This window comes from Eucalyptus grandis, chromosome 4, assembly GCF_016545825.1.
Source record: "Eucalyptus grandis isolate ANBG69807.140 chromosome 4, ASM1654582v1, whole genome shotgun sequence".
NCBI classification, from domain to species: domain Eukaryota; kingdom Viridiplantae; phylum Streptophyta; class Magnoliopsida; order Myrtales; family Myrtaceae; genus Eucalyptus; species Eucalyptus grandis.
The window spans coordinates 17,083,128-17,108,201 of record NC_052615.1 but is presented as its reverse complement, the minus strand read 5'-3'; the positions used below and the strand labels follow the sequence as shown (position 1 = coordinate 17,108,201).

At 38.3% G+C, this 25,074-nt stretch overlaps 3 protein-coding genes across 3 annotated transcripts; 1 reads left to right on the top strand and 2 right to left on the bottom strand.

Annotated features, from left to right (window-relative positions):
* The first annotated feature begins 776 nt into the window (after positions 1-776).
* LOC104441396 (protein DETOXIFICATION 40) lies at positions 777-7,015 on the top strand. The gene is made up of 8 exons (XM_010054534.3): positions 777-1,345; positions 1,876-2,251; positions 2,803-3,058; positions 4,449-4,505; positions 4,856-5,094; positions 5,831-5,949; positions 6,068-6,154; positions 6,655-7,015. The coding sequence occupies exons 1-8, from the start codon at positions 998-1,000 to the stop codon at positions 6,718-6,720; spliced, it is 1,548 nt and encodes a 515-aa protein (XP_010052836.2). The 5' UTR covers positions 777-997; the 3' UTR covers positions 6,721-7,015.
* Positions 7,016-9,073: 2,058 nt separating this feature from the next.
* Positions 9,074-9,424, bottom strand: LOC104442914. Its single transcript, XM_010056288.1, has one exon. The coding sequence runs from the start codon at positions 9,422-9,424 to the stop codon at positions 9,074-9,076; it is 351 nt and encodes a 116-aa protein (XP_010054590.1).
* Positions 9,425-19,017: 9,593 nt separating this feature from the next.
* On the bottom strand, positions 19,018-22,320 carry LOC104430381 (polyadenylate-binding protein RBP45). Its single transcript, XM_039310759.1, is given in 7 exon segments — positions 19,018-19,501; positions 19,609-19,705; positions 19,788-19,918; positions 19,996-20,051; positions 21,782-22,174; positions 22,177-22,234; positions 22,303-22,320. Coding segments are annotated over 7 exon segments (933 nt in total). The 3' UTR covers positions 19,018-19,321.
* Positions 22,321-25,074: the final 2,754 nt, after the last annotated feature.

Here is a 25,074-nt window from a genome sequence, read left to right as displayed (position 1 = left end):
ATTCAAATTTAACATAATTTGGAGTAAATGTGGTACGTTTATAAATGTGACATAGATGTTTCAATTTCAAGATTTTTTAGACATATATCAATTTGTGGATTTTGTGACACGAAAATTAATTTACGATAAATGTGGCACAAGTGTCCGCATTTGGAGTTTTTAGTGATATCTTTCCTTATTTATTTATAAACAATTTAGATATGAGTTTAATTTAGGTGAGGGAACATTAGAACATGTGAACGATTGTAATTTTAAAACTTCAATTATAATAAATTATCTCTTTCCATAGAATAGGTACCGACACTCAAACTAAATCGCATAAATTTCTCATATCATTTTGGTGATTTATTGCACCAAGCAAGCCTCCAAACTTTAATGAAATCAATTATGGTTATTGGAAGGCTACGCATGAAAGCTTATATTGACGCAAGTAACCTAAAAATGTGAGAAGTCCTATCCCGCCGATTTCCACATTAATATCACAACAACGACAGTACACAACATGTTCCGCGAGTAACTCCCTTGTTCTACTTTTCGAATACCATGTTTTACCACTGTCGCTCTCAATCAACTGTCAAGATCAACGGGACATTACACTACACTAAGAGTAATTAAAAGGGACGGGGAGAATTGCATAATTAATCTTGTACCAGATGCTATTGGTACCTTAATTAACTAATGAATATCTCTCATTTGGCCATGCTTCCAAGTACCAACAAGACTCTCAAGGCCACACAGAAGGTTACAAAAGGAAGGGAGAGCATATGCGACTCGAGCATTTATATATTGACGTCACGTGGAAGGAGCACCAAAGCATTACCAAAAGTGAAACAGCAAGAAAAGGAACCACCTTCTCAAAATTATTCCAGAATTCCCCTACAAGATTTCAATTTTCCATTACCACCGCCACCTATGCGCGCATCTCCCATCTTTTGGGCCTTCTCGTACCTCTTTACATCCGATCACTCCCTCACCAGCTGCAAAGACTTCCGGAACCATGATGGAGTCCAGAGATGAGCAGTGCAATTCCACGGTGCCGCTGCTCTCGCCGGCTGAGGAAGAACAACCGGCGGCAGCAGCTACTCCCTCGCCACACCAAGTGGACTCTAAGTTGGAGACCGTGCTCACCGACATGGAGTTAACTTACTTCAATCGCCTCCGGTTGGCTACTTGGATAGAACTCAAGCTGCTGTTCTATTTGGCCGCCCCCGCGGTTATGGTCTACATGATCAACAACTTCATGTCTCTCTCGACGCGCATCTTTGCCGGCCACCTTGGGAACCTCGAGCTCGCTGCCGCTAATCTCGGCAACAGTGGGATCCAACTCTTTGCCTATGGCCTTATGGTTGGTGTAGCTACAGAACCCACCTCTCTAACTTTTCGAGCCATTTACTTTCATGCCAATAGCTGAATCAATTTCTACAAATAAGTACTTTGAATTTTCCATTGTAACAATGACTTTTAACCTAACATTCGTTTCATTTCCATAATGCTAGTTCTTATTTTAATTCTGATGTCCTATAGGAGTTTCAATACATCGAGATAGAGTTTGAAACTTTATTTTTTCCATTAATAACTCATCTTCTTTTTAAGCAGGTGAAGCGTTCATCTCCAACATTTAGAATTTCATCTTCTTCTTTTGTCAAAGAAGAAAAAATTATCTTCTTGATTCCCAAAACACTACCTCATTACTAGTTACTCGCTTGCTATAGTAATTGTTAAAACCCTCTTTGACATTTTTCCTCTCCTAGGTTGGAAAGTTCATTGGCTCAATGCAATAAAGCTCCTTCATCCTTGGACTCTGTCATGTCCCTTAACATTCTCAATTTTATAGATGAATCTAGATAACCTAGCATTGGTCTTTTTCTGCAACAGCTAGGGATGGGAAGTGCCGTTGAGACACTATGTGGCCAAGCTTACGGGTCAAGCCGATACAATATGCTGGGCATTTACATGCAAAGAGCGATGGTCGTGCTCACCGCCACCGGAATCCCGCTCACCATCATCTACATTCTGTCAAAGCCCTTATTGCTCCTGCTCGGAGAATCGACAGAAGTGGCGTCTGCGGCGGCAGTATTCGTGTACGGTCTCATCCCGCAGATATTCGGCTACGCCTTGAACTTCCCCATACAAAAGTTCCTCCAGGCGCAAAGCATAGTCCGGCCCAGCGCCTACATTTCGGCGGCCACGCTCTGTGTTCACATCTTGCTGAGTTGGCTAGCTGTGTACAAGTTGGGTCTAGGGTTGATAGGTAAGTTTCGAGAGAGAGAGAGAGAGCTAGCTGTGTACAAGTTGGGTCTAAGGTTGATAGATGAATTGAGAGAGAGAGAGAGAGAGGGTGCAGGAAATCTTCTTTAGATTTGGATGCTTCGTGAAAAGTAGATGGATTCCCACGAGATATGACGTTCACGATGATATCCATAGTCCCTACAGAAGTAATTTGAACGAGTTATTACTCCGCCGCTAGGTAGATATACTTGGGTCCTGGAATATCGTCGTGTAGCATTGCCTGCCGGAGTTGTTTGTTTGGTCGTGGTAGATTCATTCCGTGCACGGAAATTTTGAAAGGTCATTGTTGAAGACGCCGTAGATATTCCATAGACGTCCATAGAACATGATCATTTCCTCCAAACCGTGACAAAATTTTCTTTTGAAGGAACAAACAAAACCTAACCAACAGGGTTTCATGACCTCAAACACTAGACGTGTCGAGCAAAACCAACTTAGAAAAACCTTTGCTTCTCGTTTTTTCCTATGCTTATTATAATTACTCAAGGGTGATTGTGAGATGATCTGTGATAGGTGCATCACTGGTGCTGAGCTTGTCATGGTGGATAATAGTAGGGGCCCAGTTCATTTACATAGTAACGAGCCGCCAGTGCAAGCAGACGTGGACGGGGTTCAGCTGGCAAGCCTTCTCGGGCCTGTGGGACTTCCTCAAGCTCTCCACTGCATCCGCCGTGATGCTGTGCCTCGAGACCTGGTACTTCCAGATCTTGGTCTTGATTGCCGGGTTGCTTCCCGACCCCGAGCTCGCCCTTGACTCTTTGGCTGTTTGGTGAGTGTGCTTATCATACTTCGTCCCCTCGCAGATGTGACAGACAGAGTCGAGCATACCTAAAAGACCTTAAAAGATCTTTGTCTCAAATATTTAGGTCCCTTGTAAGCATATCGTGTGAAATTAAGGATAATAAATTGCATAATGCAATCATATCTGTATGTTATTCATGTATTTCATCTCATTACCAAAATGTTTGAACGCGATCGAATAATATGCTCTTTCGTTGAAAAATGGATGAAAAATGTGTCGAGTATCATTAGTTTGCCCTTAGAAGTTCTAATGAACTCAGGTGTCTCAAAGGCTCTTGTCATGTGTCCAGAACTATCATTCCTGTGCGAAATCAAATTTTATGCTCTAGTGTTGAGAATCGAGATTAGGTGTCAACTCATGCCAGAGAAGAATGGAAGTGTGATTCATGTTTTTTAAATGCAAAACTCTTTGCGTAGACAATCTGCCATCTTGTTACTTTTGGTATGGCAGATCTTGGCTTGTAGGAATCGGGTGTCTTGGTCACGGGTTGTAATGTTAGTAAGATTGGTTTCTTGTCAAACACCATTTTTAGCTTTGGTCTTTTGTGGAAGCGAATTTGTCCACGACTTGTCGTGGACACCTAGCATGTCAAGTAGGTTTGGACAAACGCTTCCCAACTATATATCAGCAATTTAGATGAAGTGGGTAGGTGGCAACAAGGGCAAACGTACAAATAGATAGCTGCCTCGAGTGGACATGTATACTGTCATACACACCGTATATAAGAGATGAAGTTTATAGAATATATAATAAAAATAAAGAAGTAGGAAGATTGCCGACGGAATATAAGACAGTAGGAATAATGACCACCAACTTTGTTCCCCATGTATGAGAACTTATTCCATTTTTTTCTTCCTAGAATATATTCATCTGACTATGATGGATAAGGCAATGTGGGTTCCAATAGTAGGTCTCCGTTTCTTAGTGGCAAGAGATCAGAGAAAAGGATATTAGCTTTTATTTCTGCTGTTCAATTCTCTTTTACCTTTTATCTCAGCTAAAAGCCTTTCTTCAACCTCATAATTGATGCCAGAATAAAGCATCAGCAAGTCAACTTGTTACTTGAAAGTTTTGCTTATCCCTCATTTCAATCTTTAACTGAAAAGTATCAGAGAAATTAACTTTGATGATATGAGAAACTAATAATTGTGCATAGCTTCTTCTGTGACCGAGAACTTTAAGGATGATAGCACTATGATTGATGCTTGCTTTTCAAGCTTTTTTCTTGCCTATTCTATGCTTTTTCCCTTCCTATCAATTGATATGGACAAATTGATTCGCTAAATGAAATCATGTAGATTATATTTTTCTTTGAGATGTAAAAGTTAATGGAAAATATGGTTTTTGGGTTGTGCAGCATGGCAATACAAGGACTGTTGTTCATGGTCTCCGTGGGGTTTAATGCTGCTGCAAGGTACCATTTTTTACGACATGATTTTTATAGAAAACGTGACCGGGGTAAACTTTGATCACACGGGCTAGTGTGGACAAAATATGTGTATTTTGAAAGCAAAATCAGCCAAATGTACGCACATTGCAGACTAATATCTACAGATGAAATGTTACGAAGTCACGGTCTAATCATCAAAATGCACATTACTCTTCCAATAGTACAATGAGCTCTTCAATCATTTTGAAAAGTAGATATATAGTTACAGCTCCATCTTTACCCAAAAAAGAAAAAAATCAAAGGTCTAGTTAAATGTAATGTTGTGGTATTTGATTATTCGAGGTTAACTAATCATGCGTATCATGTAAGAGCAGCGTGAGGGTGGGAAATGAACTAGGGGCGGGGCATCCAAAGTCAGCAGCATTCTCAGTGGTGATTGTGAACTTGGTCTCCTTCATAATTGCTGTGCTTGAAGCGGTTATAGTGATGGCACTGAGGCATGTGATCAGCTATGTGTTCACAGAAGGTGAGACAGTGGCCAATGCCGTCTCTGAACTCTGCCCATACTTGGCAGTCACTCTCATCCTCAATGGTGTTCAGCCTGTTTTATCCGGTAAGTTTTAAGACTCCAATACTCGTCTAGTGTTTCACTCTCATATGGAATCGCTTCTCAATACAAGCGGATGATTCTGGCATCTGATTAGAAAAATTAGGGAAGCGTGCTTCTGAGTTCAATCTCTCGATTTGGATCGGCGACACGTGATGCAGACCATGGTTGAAACTGCATCCTAGTCATTCTCATGCATCTGCCGCCGTAAAGCTGATGCTCTTTTTCTCTAAAAGTGAGAGTAGGTGTCAACAGTAGTTTCTTTAATTGATTCTCACAGCCCAAGGAACTCTTTCAGATGGGCTTGCTTGTACTGTCTCAAGCAAGAAGAGCTAAAGTGACCCTGACCCTGACACATTAAAATGGCCAGTCTGAGCTAAGGTGGTTATAGAATAAATGGCCTGCTCTGGGCTGGTACAGATCATACATCTGATGCATCCTCATCAATGCACTTAAAGCCGACCCATCAAGTGCCACGCCAAATGTTCACAGCTCTTCAACAACCTGTCAAATTAGAAAGCTTCAACCAGCAAAATGTCCAAGCTTCAATCATGCCTATCCAACGCAAGACCAATGTCTTTTACCAGTACCAGCTCGAAACCAGGAGAGGAAATAGTGGTACATTGGAAAGTTTGAATGTGGAAAGTGTGAACCGTAAAATTCATGTCTGTCATTTTCCTTTTCTGTCAAAAGTCATATGTTCATGCGTCCGTTACCTAACATTTGGAATTTCGAATCAAAGGGGTCGCCGTGGGATGTGGGTGGCAAGCCTTCGTGGCCTACGTTAACGTGGGATGTTATTACGTGGTTGGAATTCCAATTGGTTGCATCCTTGGATTTAAGTTCGACCTAGGTGCCAAGGTGAAATCCTCTCACCATTAAACATCGTTTTATATACGTTCGATTTGCTTTGTCTAAGCAGTTGAAGAACTAGGGAGATCGAACGCCCGATCATTGAGATTTCTGATTTTGGTTGCAGGGAATATGGTCGGGTATGCTAGGTGGTACGACCATGCAGACCCTGATTTTAATTTGGGTCACATACCGCACAGACTGGAACAAAGAGGTAAACTCTAATACAAATTTACTATCTTTTTCATCAAATCAGACTTCAGTGATCGTATAGCTTTTAGCATTGTTGCTTTGAATGACATGGCTGTGATGCCATTTGAACTGTAAATCTACCAATACGAACGATTTACCAGAACACCTGAATCACTGCTCAAATGGGAAGTCACACTGCGTGATCTTTTGTCCGCAGGCTTCACAATAGCGTCGCAGTTCATCGTCCAAGTTGAGATCACTTCTTAAATCTAGATTAAAATGACTTTTTCAGACAAAAATGTCAAAGAAAATTCATTTTGGAGTCTAACATCAATAGCGGGCCATTTCATTTATGCATGTCCTTCACTAGGCTCTTGACCCACTGGGCTTGAGCTCATCTGACTTTCATCAGCTACATAGTCAAAAAAACATGCTTACATGCATAAATGTCTTACCAGCCAGCAAGCGACTCAAATGAATACGTCTAAATAGAGGGCTTTGGTTGTTTGTTTCATGTTTCAGGTGGAGAAAGCTAAAGGACGTTTGGACAAATGGGAAGACAAGAAAAAGCCCCTCCTGAAGAGCTAATCCTCTAATTTAGTCGACTCGGTTAGTGTCGCTATGAAGGCCAAGCCAACTTATTTCAAGGGCATCAAACTTTTTTGTTCAGCCAATAACCTGCACGCACCGTTAGCCCATTGGCAATGAACCATTCAACGAATAAATGCTTGATGAACAATAACCATGATGAGTCGGTCATCGCCCACAATGTCATTGTCTTTCTTGAAACAAAAAATGCCGAGGCATCGAGATTCAACTGGAACGCAATTGCATATCCCAATTTGGTTTCTAAGTCAATACACATTCTAAAACTTGGCTGCAACTAATGATCAGTCATCTTCCCTTGTTGATTGTTGCAACAAGCTGATATGTGACGTTAGTCAAAAGGCCGCAAATCGTGTATGTTACAGATGACTGAAAAAGAAGGCAAGATTCACATAAACTTTAAACTCCTAGGCCATGGAGGATCAGTTCATAGTAGCATACCTGCCAAAACATGACATGCATTTGATAGCAGGTTGGTGCTATGAGGAGTGACAATTAGGACGTATCGAGCTCACGCTACGCCGCTAAACGGGTTCTAATTATGTCCTCGATGGGTTAAACAGCATTGTCATCAGATCATAGTCATTAAAAATCTGTTGTTTATGCATCATTGTGTTTGGTACTGGACGCGTTCATGGGCCTAGGAATCAAATGAACCCGAAAATATTGGCACAAGATTCGGTAAGGTCTTTGCTATTGGACCTGGTCCAAGCACAAGAAAAATGTCAACCGGTGTGGGTTTAAGCAATGTTAGCTCCCGATATGCTGCGATCTTCTAATAAATTATAGGATACGATTTTTGAGACCAAGCAGAAATAGAAAATGACTGAGTTGTGCTATTGGGCTTAGACTAATATAGAAACCATCAGCACAAGCAATCCCGTGTATATATTGCAGATCTTGTTGCAGAACATGCATAAGTCGGTACACCCCCATGTTATGTCGGATTATATTACCTTAAATCCAATTAATGCGACCAAGAATCCTATGCTAAACCTTAGTGCCTCGGCAGCATATTTATCTTTCTAATAGGAGCCCCAGAAAATATAAAAAAGATGCCATAAAACAGGGAACAATAATGATGACCTGCCTGCCCATCCTTGATAATTTAGGTAAAAAAATATGGAATAATCAAAAGTTTCTTGGTCTAGCCGCGCTGACCATCAATTATTATCCTTCATCGAATCAACCCATCTGTATCATCGAAGCCGACAAGTAATTTCCGGAGGGACAAAAGTACAGGCAAAGAAGGTACGGATGGTGGGGAAATTTACGGGGGAGAATGCGAATTTTCCGGAGATTAGGACAGTACATGCATGTATTACTTTGACCTTTTCCTGGGGTTTAGGTTTAGGCTGGTGGAAACGATTAGATCCGACAAAAAGAGAGCGAAAGTGACCTTGGAATGCATGGCTTTTACAGGCTCGCAATGTTGTCGTCAAAGACACATGGGTATGACAAAGAAGTCGCCCATGTCTTGCTTGCCTCCTCTCTGCCTATTTCCATACCATGAGTACAATTTTCTTTTTTACATAATATTGAATCTCCATGTCGGTACAGTTTTTTTTTTTTCTTTTTTGGTGACCCAGGGAACCCCGCACGGCCGGCAGCCTGAGAGAAACCCCGGGAGGACGCAGAAACCACCACCCACGCACCCCGGCAAGCGCACCACACAACGTTTCGCCTCCCCGCCGCAGGGGCTTCGAACTTGTTCTCCTCTCGGTGGAGAACACAAGCTCTACCCTCTACACTGCAACGGTGGGTGGTATGTCGGTACAGTTGGTGATTCCCCTAAACATAAAAATTCTGCATTCATAATTAAAAAAGAAAACTTAATCTCTCATTTTTTATTTTTTTTGTTAAGTGAGATTGAGCTCAACACATCATAAAAACCCTTCTAGACACTTTGTCATTAGACCAAATGCAATTCATGTCGTTGAGATTTAGCAACTAAAGGCTCATTACATATTTCAAAATCAACATGTATCATCGTAGTAAATGATTTATCTTTAGAGCTATTTGCGAATCTGGTGCTTTTTTCATATTACAGATGGCCTCACATTTTATTTGTCAAACTTTCTGTTTCTTCTGCAATTTGTCTTGCTGCTCGTAGCCAGTGCTTCTTTGTTGGGGCAGCTAGATGGAAAATTGCTTGTCAAGTCGAACTGAAACGTATCATTTGACTGATAATTCATAATTTTACGATCTCAAAAAAAGGGCTTAAGGAGGCGAATGATCTCATGACATTAATGACTGTATTATTTCCTTACAGACAATAAGTCCCGATAGAGAAGGGCAAAATCTGAAAAATTAGGAGAGGGTCGGAAAACTGGATTCATATGAGCAAATGTGGAATGCTGGGCTTGGTGCTCTCTCCGAGTCTGAACAAGCGCATGCAGCTCCTCTTTATCTGCTTCACGATCTTCTGCTTGTAAGCACCGACCCTGGACTGAGAGAGCGTCAGCAGCATGCCCTTCCTCATCCTATTCAACCTCTTGCCGACCCTCATCTTGACCTTGCAGAACCTGATCCGCAAGAAGGACGGCCGCCTCGCTTGAGCAGACTCGCAGTCAGCTCTCTCCAACGCCTTGTAGATCAAGAACTGAGCCCTCCGGTGGCTCGCCTCCTCCGGGTCTTCCTTCTCCATCTTCGAGTAGCCGTACGGCCCCCTTGAGGAGATCGACATCTCAGTATCTCTCTCCCAAAAAGACTCGTCGGCTTTCGGATGGAGAATGCCTGGACTGGAGGAGAGAGCGAATGTCGTTGATTTGTGAGATTGAGATGGTTTGAAGTTCTGAGCTTGAATATATAGAAGGAGCGTGAGGTTGGAAGGGTTGATGATGAAGATGCTGATTTGGAGGCAGTGTCATGTGCCGTACTGTTCAATAAACTAAAAGAAAATGAAATGAAGGAAATAAGACTAAGATGGCCTGACAATTGACATCATGTGGAAGATTTTAATCATTTTATTAATTAGAGGATGCCAATTGCTAATATGGTTTTTCAATTTAAATTCCATGAAGACTCCTCATTAATCTTGGATTAGGGATGATCCAACTAAAGGATAAAAGAACAAGCCATGTTCTGTTCAGATTTACTTATCTCCAATTCAATGGACAGAACTAATAATTATAGCATAAAATCTGATAAAATACATGCACTTTCCTTTAAATAAGTAGTAGTACTAGTCGATTTTTTTTACATTGACTACAAGAAATGAAAAAAAAAAAGTCAATGTAAAAAAAAATCCACTGATGTCATTGAGGACAAAGCATGTGAAATTAATCAAGTGAATTCATATATTGCTTGACCATATGCTATGTTGCATAGTTTGCTTGTAGAGCGATTTGAACCATTAAAATTGAGATATTCAGATTTGTACTTTTACCTCATGATCGAATTGAAATTTGCAAGAATCACCAAACCTATTTTAGTTTGCTTGTAAAGCGATCTGAACCATTAAAATTGAGATATTCAGATCTGTACTTTTACCTCATGATCGAATTGAAATTTGCAAGAATCACCAACCTATTTTATTTCGAGATAGTTCATAAATCTGGATTTAATCATCAAGAATGGCTTCTCCTTCTCCCATTATACAATGAACTTAGGTGGTAGAAATTAGGATTGAGTGGAATCTCTTTTGGGTCGATGAATACAAGGATAAAATGTGAAAATGATACATCCAAAGTACAACCATACCTGCCGTGTTCAATTTAAAACAAATGAAGAAATCAACACTTAAGGAGACAAAGCCACAGTGAAGATCTCTAGCTGTGTTATCGGGACACCCATCAAGTGAAATTCGCACCTAAGTCGGCACTTTTTTTAAATTTCGTTTAATTATTCATTTATTATACTACATTTTTTTTTCTTTTTTACTCTATAATTTTCTTTATTTTATTTTTCCAGCTAGTGGGGGTTGATAATTGATTTAGGAGGGAGCGCCGAAGTCAAAACGGGGGGCATGGAACATGAGGGCCAGCCCTTGTGTAGAGCTGACCAAGCTTTCATCGTGTCCACAAAATTAATTATATAAAAAATTAGGGAGGCTTTTCCAAGATTTAAAACGACAAGGACCAATAACCAAGAAACTTTTAAAGCTTTATTGACCAAGATTTTTTAGAATGCTAACGTGAGTGCGATGGTCGCCGACTCTTTTGAATGTCTCCATATTGAATTTTATACACGAACATATGGAAAAAGAAATTTGTTTATATAGTAAAATATCGTTAGTAATTAAAGTTAGATACCTCTAGACGATTACCTGACAAATCTGTTCTTTTCACCGAGCGCATATCGGCACATTTGGAACATGTGTCCAAATCTGCCTCATGAAAAATCACCTGAATTCATATTCAAATGGCGCACAAAGACACTAAATTTGGACTCCGTTGATTTCTAAGAAAATGAATGATTTAAAAAATATTATCCTAAAAATGAAAGTTGGAAATAATTAGTCAAATAAAAAATAATTTCATATCATTAGCAATTTCTATCTAAATATTATCATCAACAATAATAATTTAAAAAAATCATTCATACAAGCAATTTTTTTTAGGAAAAACGTTCCAAATCATTTTTTTTCCATGAAACCAACTCACTCTATATTAAGGAGAGAATTTTAGTCCAGGCAACTGGCTAAAACTTGTGTTGAAGACCAAATCCTTATCAAAGTACATACATCAGTCATGGGCATGTTCTTTGGCAAGAAGTCCAAGGGAGGATTTGACAAATTGAGACATGATGTTATCGAGGTTCTTGGAAAAAATTTAAGTTCAAGGAAGGTAGCAGATCGGGGCGGCATCTTGTTATATTCTTTGGATCTTTTCATCAAACAAAAAGTAATGAATTTTTCTTATTCTTTTTTTATTTTAATGTTTGGCGCTTGGCAGTCGGCAGCTCCATTAGTGTGCCCGTGACATGGAACAACTTAATGTGCAATTTTGCCTATCAATCATGAAATCCCAACGTGACATTTGGCCACCTTATAAGACCACCCCACCTTGCAATCCCTAATCCTTAATAATATATGGCGAAATGACACAAATAGTCCTGAATTTTGACCTAACGTTCAAGCCTTGAACTTTTTATTTGTTCAATATAATCCCTAAATTTTAAATTTTAGTCTAACATACAATATCATCTCTAAACTTTTAAATTATTTAATATAGTCCCTAAATTTTTTGTACATGTTTTCTCTGAGTTATATAAAAATGTTTAATATTATCCTTGAACTTGAATTAATGAAAGTACTACATTGAACATTTTTATATAATTCAATGACAAAGTTGAACATATACCAAAATATCATAAATTACATTTAATGAATTAAAAATTCAAGGACATTATTGCACATTAAATTAAAATTCAGAAATTATCTATGTCAACATCCCATCATTTACATCATAAACCCTCTCATCACCCTCAAAAATGAAGGAGAGAGAATACAACATAGTAAAAAGAGGAGGGAGACGACGTAAGAGGTCTGTTCAATCCTTCTCACGTCTAGCCAGCTTTTGCACAACTACAGCAATTGTCGTTTTGGCTCAACAGATCTTTCCAGCCAAGAAGGGCAAAGGAGTGAAAACATTTACTAGGGTCATATCGTCACTAGTCTCTGACCAAGCAAAGAGGTGATGCTCGGCCCGAGAAGTGACCTCCCGTGATCTCCCCAACCAAATGCATCAACCCAACATCAAGACCTCCCCAACCAACTGCATCAACCCAACATCAAGAGGGCAGTCATGGCGCCATTCAACTTCGCCGGGGGGAACCCTACAAGGGTTGCGAAGTTACTGGAGGCACAAAAACTGATACCAATACAAGCTCTGAGACCTCCCGTGATCTCCCCAACCAAATGCATCAACCCAACATCAAGACCTCCCTAACCAACTGCATCAACCCAACATCAAGTGGGCAGTCATGGCGCCATTCAACTTCACCGGGGGGAACCTTGCAAGGGTTGCGAAGTTACTGGAGGCACAAAAACCGACACCAATACAAGCTCTGATCAACTGGGCTCGAAGTCTTAATGCGCTTCTTCTTGTACGCACTATTGTCTACTAATACAATCAGCTTTTTCCCAATGTCTACACTTACATCACAGAGCATTCACCCTTCCTTCAGGTACCACTATGTTAGTCTGAAGATGCTTCTCCGATACCAGCATGAAATCCATGTTGGACGCAAATTGCGCAACCCAAGATCTCCATAACCAGAACAAGAACATGCATAATTGAGTAGAAAGATTAACGCACCTGTTGCCCTTCGTATCACTGGCTCAATGAGGCAGCCCCCTCACGTTTAGCATTAGGTAAACGCCCCTTAGATGAGGATACATGTGAGAATTAAGGTTAGAAGAAAGACTTGAGCACTATTTATAAAGTTTCCAGCCAGGCTCCCTCATTACGGGCCAGGCTCAACTCGGCCCACACTAGCCAGTCCCATATTAAACTAACTAAGAAACCTTCTATTTCACCTTAGACCAATCATGTTTTACGGTAACCGTAAAAACAGTAAATTACAATATCAATTAATTTAGTCCACATTAGGAAAACTCTTACATTCTCTCACTTGGACAATATTAATTGAAATCGTACTGTATGTGCGCACATTTGGTCTAGAGATAATTCTTAATATTCAATCATATCCCATAAAGTCTTAAACACCGAATCATGGCAGTAACTGTATGTATACACACAGAGCCTTCAATGGTTATGAGTGCTCTCAATTTTATTGATATGGATTCAATATGGTAGTGTGGCAAATGGATAACATCTCTCATAGAGAGATCTCATTTGTCAGTCATCATTTTCTTACTTTATGTGTCACAAAAACTAATACCACTAGAGAATACTTTATGGTTCCAATGAACCCACATATGTCTTGTCCTTATGGTTAACATTTCTTTATGTATCACAAGACATATTCACAAGGCTAATAACCGGATGCCCGGATGCCTCTAGCCTTCACTCAAGAATTATACAATCTCTTGAAACTTTATCAATATGTATTCAATATAATAACAACACATTCCAAAATATTTTATTGAATGCAAAAGTTGATACATATCAAACCGTTACAAAGTATAACGAACACAAATAAAACATTTATCAAAGTAAAGCCAAAATAGCTCCCACTAAACAATAGTATCTCATAATGCTCCTAAGCCCATGCTAACGACATGTCACTCAAATACACACGGGTGTATACCTTTAGTTAGTGGATCTGCAACCACATTATCTGTGAAAATATGTTATATTAAAACGTCATATTTCTGTACCGTTTGTTTTTTGTCAAAAAATTTTGACCACCATATATTTAGACCCCTTGAGACCTCAGTAGTAAATAAATAATACTACAAATTTGTTATATTAATACAACCGTATGGGTCTATCCATAAAATTAAAACGATTAACTCTTTCATGAGGTTCTTGAGCCTAAAAGCCCAAGTAACAGCCTAAAAGAATGTTACTAGCATTGCTTACATAGTAGAAAATGACATAGAACTTTATTTACTACACTTCTTGCTAACATAAATATGTATTCCGTTATTAATCTCATGTCATCATAACAGCCAGCAAAGTTTACATCTAAATACCCTACTAACTGCAAGAATTGAACATGTCTGTAAATTAGCATATAATCTCTTGTCTTTTTTAAATACCTTAAAACCTTCTTGACAACAACCCAATGATCACATCATGGATTTGATTGATTTCTGCCTAGAAATTCCGTCACAAAAACGATATTTAGTCTAGTGCAAATTTGAGCATATATTTACTTTTAAGTGTACTGACACAAAGTACACCATTTAATTAGATTTTCTCAATATCTAAAAAAAGACAATGTGATAGATTCAGTCTATCACCCTTAACAATAGGAGCAATTCCTGGCTTGTAATGATGTATATTGAATATTTCCAATATACAATCAGCAAATGTCATCCGAGAAAATCTAATATAATATGGCAAAAACAATCCTTACAGACCTCAGTACAAAGGATATAAGATGTCTCAAGGTCATTACTTCTAAGCAAAATATCATGTACATAGAGTATGAGAAAAATAAATTTCCTCCCACTGACCTTGCATTATATTGAATTACTTTGTTCCCAATTGAACAAAATAATAACACTATGAAACTTTAATAATATTGTCTGGAAACTTGCTTAAAACTATGAATAAGATTTTTCAGTTTACACACAAGTTTACTTGAATTTGCTGCAAAATCCTCCAGTTGCACTATATAGATTTTGTATCTATTTAACGTAACTCTAAATAAAAAAGAGTTATTAATACCACGTTCACTCTGAAAGAATATTTAAAGAAATAATTATTTCTTCACAATAAACTATACATCCCTCTTTCAGAGTGAAAACTTTATCATCTTTTATGGCATCTAATCATATACTTGATTGAGGATAAAAAACAACATTTATTTATGTCGCTAAATCAACCATGTAGTGGGTATTGCCGTCATGCTCTCACAAATAAACTATATAATTTAATGGAATAGCTGATCGTCTTTCCCTAACAAATCTTCCGAATAATGTTACAACCATTTCATTCTATACTTGAGAGGTTTGAAAAAATTTCATCATAAACTATATCAAGAATAGTACCTTAAACCTCAACAAGTTTAGTTTATGATATAGGAGATTCAATAATTGTCTGTACCACAATTATCTGTATAGGCAAAGACAAAGACACAGTGATTTTCCATCGTACTATTATCCTTAATAGCTTGAGAGCAGCTATCCTCTACAATTACGTCGATCTTTAGAAACTTTAAAGTATGTGATTCCATAATTCTTGTACCTTCTTTAGGGTCATAAAATTGATACCCCTTTGAACAATCTGAGTAAGATACAAAATAATTCCAAGTGGATCTAAATCCCAACACACTTAATATTGAATTAGATAACCTCACTTCAGCATGACACCTCTAAATTTAATATGATTCAATTATGTCAAGTCTATAACTCAAAAGAAGTTTATGAAATAACTTTGATAAGAAACACCTTTTGTATGTGAAAATGTTACTTTCAAAATATCAGCCCACAAAAGACCAGATAAATTAGTCTTATTAATCATACTCATCACCATGTTCAATATGGTGCATTTATGCCTTTTCGTCAAATCTTTTTGTCAGGATTTTCAAGTATAGTAATTAAGTTACAATTCCATAATCTACTAAGTATTTGACAAATGACCCTTTAAGTTATTTTGCATTTTCATACTTGCCAAAATACTAATGGCCACTGTTAAGCTTGACAACCTTTTAAAACTAATTGTAATTGTTTTATTCTTTATCTCGGTCATTTTCCTTAAATAGAAAATTTTTGGAAACAACCTTTTTAACCATATACAAGATGTATATGTTATTAGGACTTAAACACAATCTTTGCAGATGTGTCCTAATTTCAATATCAAACAAGACATAATTTCAAGCAACTAAGGCTTCCATCATCTTATAGCAGTGCAGTCCGCAAGCAAACCTCTTTTCAAGTGTTCCAAAATGGAACGCTTCATGAACAGTAAGCAAATTCTATTGCCATTTACTCAAGCAGCAAATCTATGTCCACTACTTAAAATTTGAAATAGTAAAAACCTCAATAATAATGAAGTTATCAATTACAGAAAATGTGACTGAAAAATAAGCAATATATATAATTAGCATCATGTGAGCACCGCGTAACTTGACATCAAGTACACATCGAGAGAGTTACACACATAATCATATAATCACATTTGAACATAATATATGACATGCAATTGTACACTCCCCATATGATAGCGGTTATGAGAACATATTCTAATTTTCGTGAATTCATCACATTTGGGCAGATGAACCACTGGGGATCAATCAATCATCTACCACACCATCATGTATCCCTCCATGAACTAATACACAATCACCTCATTTGGGAGTATGACCACGCATTAGACCAGGAGATATCTCAATCAGCATACGAGACCGAAATTTATCTCAATCAACATACGAGACCGAAATTTATCTCAATTAGCATACGAGACCGAAATTTCTCAAACCCAATTAAGCGTGCCACTTTGGCGGTCACTACTCAGTTGAATCCTTGAAACTCTCTCATACCAGGGATATAAACTTTATTACTCACATACATCATATACATGTGATTTTAACTTTAGTGATAGGGGCAGGTTATCACTAAAATCACATATCATGCTAATTACATTGCTTTATCCATTAATAAAAATTAATCATACATACATATATATAGCGAACCTGTAAGACAGATTCCAATAAAATCAACGATCACAGCAACACAAAAAACTTCTCATAACATAGAAGCAATCATCTCTTGTGCACCCCGATTACTGATTACTAGAACAACATTAAAAGAAATGATGATCCAAACGATCCCTCACAAGTTAACATAAATAACAATACATGGTACTTTAGATTGACAAGCTTAATAGCTGATCAATTATTGCTCATGAGTTTCATAAGGTAAAACATGACTCTAAGGCCAATAGCTGATTTATTAGCTAATTTTAAGTAACGAATTATCATTGCATCAACCAGTGGCCTATATCTAAACTATAACAGTAGATACTATTGCTCTGCGTAAATGTTGTCATACCATTAACCATAAAAAATATTCAATTTGATAGATATTAATAAGTTACCAGATGAGTTCATGTACAATATGCAGTAATTTAATTGACATGCATTACCCACATTCAGCAGATGTGTTAATCAGTACAATCAGTTTGGTCATTAGTTCTTAAGACGTCCATCATTCAAAAATTACCAGCGTGTCAAGGAGTATGCTTAAGCAACAAAAGGTTTATAACATTTATTGTTTCTCATCATCTCAATACATAGCTCAAATACTATTCCATACGGATTGTATCTCATTAAGCCAGTTTCAATTTATAATAAAGTTTGATTTTATTAATGAATCACACATTCATAATGTTTATGTGATAACATACTAATAACTCATCACATGCATTTCCAAAATCACAGAAAATACAAGAAAAACACGCAAAAATACACTAAAAATACACGTATTTATGGCTTTTTATGTATTTTCACATCCATAAATCATCAAACATGTAAAATAAATTCACCACAAGATAGAGGACAGCCATATGAATCCAATGTCGCTAGACACACGCCGAAAGGAGGCTCCACGCGCCGCCTGAGTGCGCAGCGTGTGGAGCGCACGCGCAAGTAGCGCCCCGCGCGTGGGAGCGCGTGAGGGCGCGTGGGCGCATCTCCAACGCCCTAGCGGTGTGTGGCCACGCGTGGGGGCGCATGAGGCATCCCCCGACGACGCTCCGCCGACCGTCTTGCTCGTTTCATCGAGCCCAGTCCGAATTTGTGATTTAATTTTATTTTTATTGAACAAAAAATCTCGAAAATCACAAATTATGGCAAAACTTTATGCGCTCAAGTTTTAGGGTTATGGTTACTCGATACCACATGTTTGATGCAAATTGCGCAACCCAAGATCTCCATAACCAGAACAAGAACATGCATAATTGAGTAGAAATATTAACGCGCCTGTTTTGGGATCCATTGAACATAAAACGGAAGCAGAAAAGGGATTATCTACATATCAAGGGGATCCACGCATCAAGTCATTCTCCTCTATTGCCCTCCGTATCACTGACTTAATAAGACGGCCCCCTCACGTTTAGCGTTAGGTAAACGCCCCTTAGGTGAGGATATATGTGAGAATTAGGGTTAGATGAGAGACTTGAGTACTATTTATAGAGTTTCCAATCAAGCTCCCTCATTACGGGCCAGGCTCAACTCGGCCCACACTAGCCAGTCCCATATTAGATTAATTAAGAAACATTCTATCTCACCTTAGACCAATCATGTTTTACGGTAACCATAAAAATAATAAATTACAATATCAATTATTTTAGTCCACATTAGGAAAACTCTTACAATCCATCCTTCCGTCAGATAGGAACAGTACAGATTTGATAAATACTGATAGCTCTTGAATGGAGTATTATAACGAAAAAAAAAAACCAAATCTAAAGCTCTACTTGTAGCTAGTTAGGGTGCACAAGCAATCTCAACGACTACGTCAACAATAACGCCAAGTCAAGGAGTCAGCGTGAATCAACAGTTAGCCGGCATCGCTGATAACATAGGGGCAGAGTGACCGAACAAATGTCTATCATGGTTCCAAATAAACTAAACAGATGCCAGTCTAAACATCAAATAGGTTGGGAACTTCACTTCATGGGCGACATGCCACACACAAAGTCATTGAGGAGATTCATACTCTCAACAGAAGAGTAACATGCCACTCTATTCAATCTGGTCATATCTAACACAAGATATTATGAAAATACCCAAGAGGGAAAAAAGGCATCAAGAACACAAAAAGAGAGCAGTACAACAGATGAGATCTCCGGACAAAAGATTCAAAGGTTTTATGTCGGTGTGAAAATTCTAAGACAACAAACTAAAAAGGCTCGCAATAGGCAAGAAAGAGAGAAGGTAGGGAGGAGTGCAGCTTCCAATTACAGGCTAAGCACAATGACAGAATGCCCCGAGATTCGCCAAATTCTCAACTGTAACCTAATTGTTGTTGTTGCTGCTGTTGCTGCTGGGGCTGCTGATAATTTGCATATCCAGCGTAACCGCCATAGTACATGTTAGCATCTTGCGAAGCTGCACCATATCCATAGTTTTCATAACCAGCAGCATATCCGTAATACCCTCCATACTGGCTAGGATCTGACTGTGGCTGAAAAAGGAAAGCAAAGATCACATGTTAAAAGCACTGCACAGATTTATGGACACGGGGAAAAATTGACCGACGCATTATCAACTCATCCGAATGAATAAACAAACCTGTTTATTTGCAGGACTCCGGCCCCATGAAAGCCTAATGTTCTGTCCTCCCAGCTGGGTTCCATTCAACATTCGCAAAGCTTCTTCCGCGCAGCTCCTGGTGCATCAAACAATGAGTAAGAAAACTATGATTTTTCTGGTAAGAGGTGGCATCTCACAAATTAATAAACTTGAATTACCTATCAGCAAACTGAACAAATCCGCACCGCTTTCCAGGTGGTATCTTCACCTGGACAATTTCGCCGTATTGTCCAAAAACTTGTCTCAAGTGGTCATCAGTCACATTGGGATCTAGACCACCAACAAATACCTGAAATGAAAAATCTCAGTGACGCCCATTATAATAGACTGGTTTCTTAATACTGGAAGATGAGGAAGAAAATTTACAGTTTTATTATTGGGATCAGTCTCATTTGGAGTAACTTGAGTGTTCTGGTAAGATGCTGCAAATAAGAAAAACAAGCTCATAAATGAAACAATGAAGAGAATTTGTATCGCCATTTCAAGCAAGGCATCTCTTTTGAGAAAGTCAAATCGGATCGTCACCAGAGGCAGGTTTGATCTATTGCTTATGGTACTTACACATACCAGATGTCAGTTTCTGTCCTGCCCCAAAAATGCGAAACCAACAAACATCAACACACTCACATACTAAAGAAGACCCAAATAATAAGCCAAACAGTTGTCCAAATAATAATGCTATTAGTGATGATGATTATGATGGATATAATGCTGCCAAAGTCACTTCTAAAAACTCCAATGCCAAAATGCACCATGCAGCACCGAAGACAACTGAGCAGAGGATAGATTGAAATAGCATCAAAAGTTTTACTATTCAAATGCATCTAAATAGAAAGAAAACCTAGGACAGCACACTAGAAATTCTATTTGTAAAAATTATGCATAAATTGCTTAGACAAAACCTTTAACTAGTGAGGAAATAAAAAAGAACCAACGTTTTCAAGTAACAACTAGATTACTTGGCCTATATATCAGATTTACGCAACAAGTCACATTCAAAACCTGAATACTCTAATGACCGATTCACCAACACCAACAACGAACTTGTTTTCCAACATCTCCCACTTCCTAGACCAGAACTATCTATAGTATACAGCAGTTGACACTGACATGATGAACAGATTCATATTTAACCAAAATATAAGCTACCACCCAGAGAACAGACCAGAATAATTAATATTCAGGCCTGATAGTAAAGGCATGTCCAATGGAATCTGTAGTAAATAGGAAAACCCAGCAATGGTATCAACAAAAGGAAACTTATGGTTAAAGCAGGCCATGTTTTTAATGAGTCTTAATTCATAAAGAACTGGAAGACTATTACCATAAAGGATATGAAAGTTGAGCAAAAGAGTAGGCAAGAAAGGATGCCAGGAGAATGACTCGATCAGCAACAGCTAGCCCAGAGAGAATTTCTAGCACCTAAGCTCCAGGGAAACTTAACAATTTTAAGAAAATCGGTAATAAGAGAGACACAACAGGACAACTCTAGGCCAATAATAAGGAATTTAACAATGAACTGGAAAGAAATCTCGGAAAGGAAATATGGACGACAAAAATTGTGAGCACTGAAACACAACGTAACTGAACTGGTGGCTCCGTAATTAACTAGTACAATATTGGAAGTAATCTCACTGGGTGCTAGAAGGATTAAACTGAGAATAAACTGAAACTGTAGCATCAAAATGCTACATGAAACTCAAATAAACAACATTACGTAAACAGGAACACTGACCTAAGCGAGGCCACGGACTAAAAGGACAACCATTTCATCTGAAATCGGTTCCAGGCCCCTATATGATAGAGCCTCTCGACAGCCTGCTTTGAGACAATAGGAGTTCTATAAGTTTTGAAACTTTAAACTGACAATACTTATTGAGCCCAAATACGTAAAGGAAAGTAACTTTGTAACTGCTGCTCGTCTTCAACAACAATACAGAGACAGAGAGAGTAGATAACAGTGCGCTTGGCATATTGTGGATCAGAGATCGAAAAGGAAAAATACTTAAAAAGTCGGGGATCTTATATAGAACAAACAAAGAGATTGATATCACAACTAAGCACAACGGCAGTTTCACATCAAGATAGAATATAATCTCACCTAATGACTACTAGCAATCAACAACCGACGAGACGAATTGCTGTAACATACCTTTTTGATACTGTTGCCCAGTAGCGATTTTCTTATTTGTGGCAAGTCCAATTCTCATCGGTCTTGTTGAAAGGAAGACTCCATTCATCTCACTCATAGCACGTATCTGCTCACTTTCATCTCCAAACTTAACAAACCCATAACCCTTTGTACGGCTCGTAAGCCTGTCCATTACTACTTTTGCACTCCTAACAGAAGGATAGCGTCCTCTGAACATCTCTTGCAACATGTAGTCCGTAACATCTGAAGCCAAGTCCCCCACAAAAATTGTATAGTCAGGGGTATCGTCCGCACGTTTTTCACTAGCACTAGCCCAGTTCAGTCTAAAGCTCTATCCACCATTGGGCATGATTGCACCATTGTACGTCTGCAGTACTCTTTTGCTGCTGCCCGAGTGTAAAACTCAATGAAACCATAACCTTCTGGTTGCATTGTCTGCTTGTTCCTGATAACCTTTTACGTTGGCCACCTACATAAAAAAAGAGCTTCAAGAGGTGAGACACTTGATGTTCAAAACTTACATGCTGCAATTGTCTCATGCATCCATTTTACCACCAGCATTGGAGCGAATCTAAGTCTTAGGTGAATGTCACAACATGAGAGATGCATCGGACTAAAAGATTTCTCATCAACTTAAGATAGCATAGCAACAGCCATTCTTCTCAGCTAGTTTTGGCTCTGCTCATATACTCCCCATGTGAAAGTTCTCGTCCCCACCCCCACCACAGTGGTAAAACATGGTCATTGTTTTCCGAGTAATTTTGATTGGAATGACTAAATTGGCGAATCGTTAAAAGATTTAGGACTAGGTGATTACAAATGCAAAACTAATGAACAAAAATGAGTGGCAAATCAAGACGGAAAAGTTATCCTTATAAAAGATTCAAGTAATCCTCTGAAACACAAAACTAAACAAAAGATAAACAAAAGAAACAAAAAAAAAAGAGAGATTTGTACAATAAATTTAGAATTTTTTTTGGATAATTTTTCCTTGTAATATATTTAAAGAAAGAAAAAAAAAAGTGAATCAAGGGTTCGCTCCAGTTTTAACTCTACCCAAGGGAATAGGCCGACGAATAAATTGACATGTATACATCAACCGACCTAGACAACAAACTCATTTATGCCGCCACCGCTAGCATTCTTAGCCAGAACGAGGCACACGCACGGTTGAGAAACGTAAATGATCTATCTCGATCCTTTCATCAGCCTACTTCCAATTATTGCCTGTTTAAAGAACTTTGGTAGTTGGCTTTGGTAAGATAGGGATGAATGACGACTAGCAATTAGCAGAGAAATTCTGACATCTTTAACAGCGTCATTTCGAAAAGAAAAAAAAAAAGCGTCGTTTCGGAACCAAAAGATTAAAAATGTCATGCTCCCAATGCCAAAGATCGGAAGATGTATGTTTTATCCATAAAATGTGTGTTTTTCAGCAAAGGCCAAGAAACTACTGATTGGAATCTAGAATTGAAAAAGAAAACAAGCGTCAAAAGTATTTTTCATGAGCCTTTTCAATGGTAGATTTCCCTATAGAAGTAAATCACTAAGATAGGAAAAAGAATTCAATAATGTCTTAGATGAAAGAACAGAGAACTTAGCGAAAAATTGGTGACAGGATGAAATGCTTGTTGATTATTCATTGAAAAAATAATGAGAAGAATGGTGGCCATTGTGGGAATGAAGTAAATAGAAATTTGTGTGTGAGTCAAGAAAATGGTAATTTTGGAATAATAGAAATGAGAAAGTACTAAACTATTTTAACTAATTGTTTTATAATAAATCCACCATAGAATTTGTTAAGAGTACACACTTTCTATATTTGTTAAAAAATATTTATATTTGTCATTTAGGTATGAAACATGCTCCAAATGTTCTGGAATTTTTTTATGAAGTATAACATAGGTTCATCAAATATAAATATGTTCATGTTAAGGAGGTTTTTAAGTGACTTATTAAATTATATGTCAAATTTGAACTTACTTGGATTAGGATTCATCAGATGAGATAGTTGCCTCGACTAGTTGTGAACAAGGGGCCTGTTGAAGAGAGCACCGCCACTTTCTCCTTCTCTCTGGAATTTTCTAGCCAAAAAAAAAAAAAAAAAAAAAACCATCAAGAAAAGCTGCGCCACTTCTAGACTTCTCCAAAGAAATCTAGTTGTCACACTATAATAAAATAATACTTATAGAATAGTGTAGAAAGCCAGCAAGTCATCGACTTTCCATCCTATAAATAGGAGCAACTTGCTCCTCATGTGTGTGTGAGTAAGAAGTCCCAAGTAAGAGTGTGTGAGTGGGTGGAGTAGGTGGCGTGAGTGTAGAGTGTAGTGTAAGTGTGCTTCGTGTGTGGTTTGTGAAGTGAGTGGGTGAGCAAGTACAATGAGTAGTTGTGAAAGTGTGATGATATAGAGAGTTTGTAATATTGTTTAGTAAAGAATAATAATTATTCTACTTCTACATCCATTTGCTTCTCAACAAGTGGTATCAGAGCAGGTTGTCGGAGGTCGTGCAAAGACAGTGGTCGAGGACCATTGTAAGTGAGTAGGCGGTCAGGTTTGTCGAGCCAAGGAGCGAAGTGCGTCGAAGTTCTGTCAGTGCACAATCTGGGATTGGAAAGTCGGTTGGTTTGGGACTAGGCTTACTTGGTATAGTGCGGGGCATTATACTCAAGTCACGATGGCGGATTTCTCGAGTTCGGTAAGTGGCATCGAGAAGCTCAACAACTCAAATTATAATAATTGGAGTATCCACATACAATATTACTTGATAAGTCAAGATTTGTGGAATATTGTTGGCGGAGCAACACCACCCCACCCACAAATGATAGCGAATTAAGAAAATGGAACATAAAATCAGGTAAGGCTCTTTACGTTCTTGCCGTGACTATTGAAGATGAATTATTGCAACACGTAAAGAGTGCAACGACCCCGAAGGAGGCCTGAGATAACTTGGCAACGTTGTTTGCGAGGACAAACGATGCCAAGTTACAATGCCTGGAGAACGAGCTCCTCTCAATCTCGCAACAAAGTATGACAGTGAGTCAATACTTTTCTAAAGTTAAATCTATTTGCGAAGAAATTTCAAAATTAGATCCTCATAATGCCATCTTTGAGACAAGAATGAGAAGAATAATAATTCACGGGTTAAGGCCGAAATATAATGGTATTGTTACGGCCACCAATGGATGGGCAAATGAGCCAACTCTAACAGAGTTGGAGAATATATTGGCCAACCAAGAAGCCTTAGATAAACAAATTTCTAAGGTCACAATTAAGGAGGATAAAAGTGCCC

What these genes read in the sequence shown, in the direction of transcription:
- LOC104441396 (XM_010054534.3), top strand. Translation starts at nt 998, where the DNA reads ATGATGGAGTCCAGAGATGAGCAGTGCAATTCCACGGTGCCGCTGCTC. An exon ending in TCTTTGCCTATGGCCTTATG is followed by an intron (nt 1,346 to 1,875) that starts GTTGGTGTAGCT and finishes TTTCTGCAACAG; the next exon opens with CTAGGGATGGGAAGTGCCGT. An exon ending in TGTTCAGCCTGTTTTATCCG is followed by an intron (nt 5,095 to 5,830) that starts GTAAGTTTTAAG and finishes TTCGAATCAAAG; the next exon opens with GGGTCGCCGTGGGATGTGGG.
- LOC104442914 (XM_010056288.1), bottom strand. Translation starts at nt 9,424, where the DNA reads ATGTCGATCTCCTCAAGGGGGCCGTACGGCTACTCGAAGATGGAGAAG.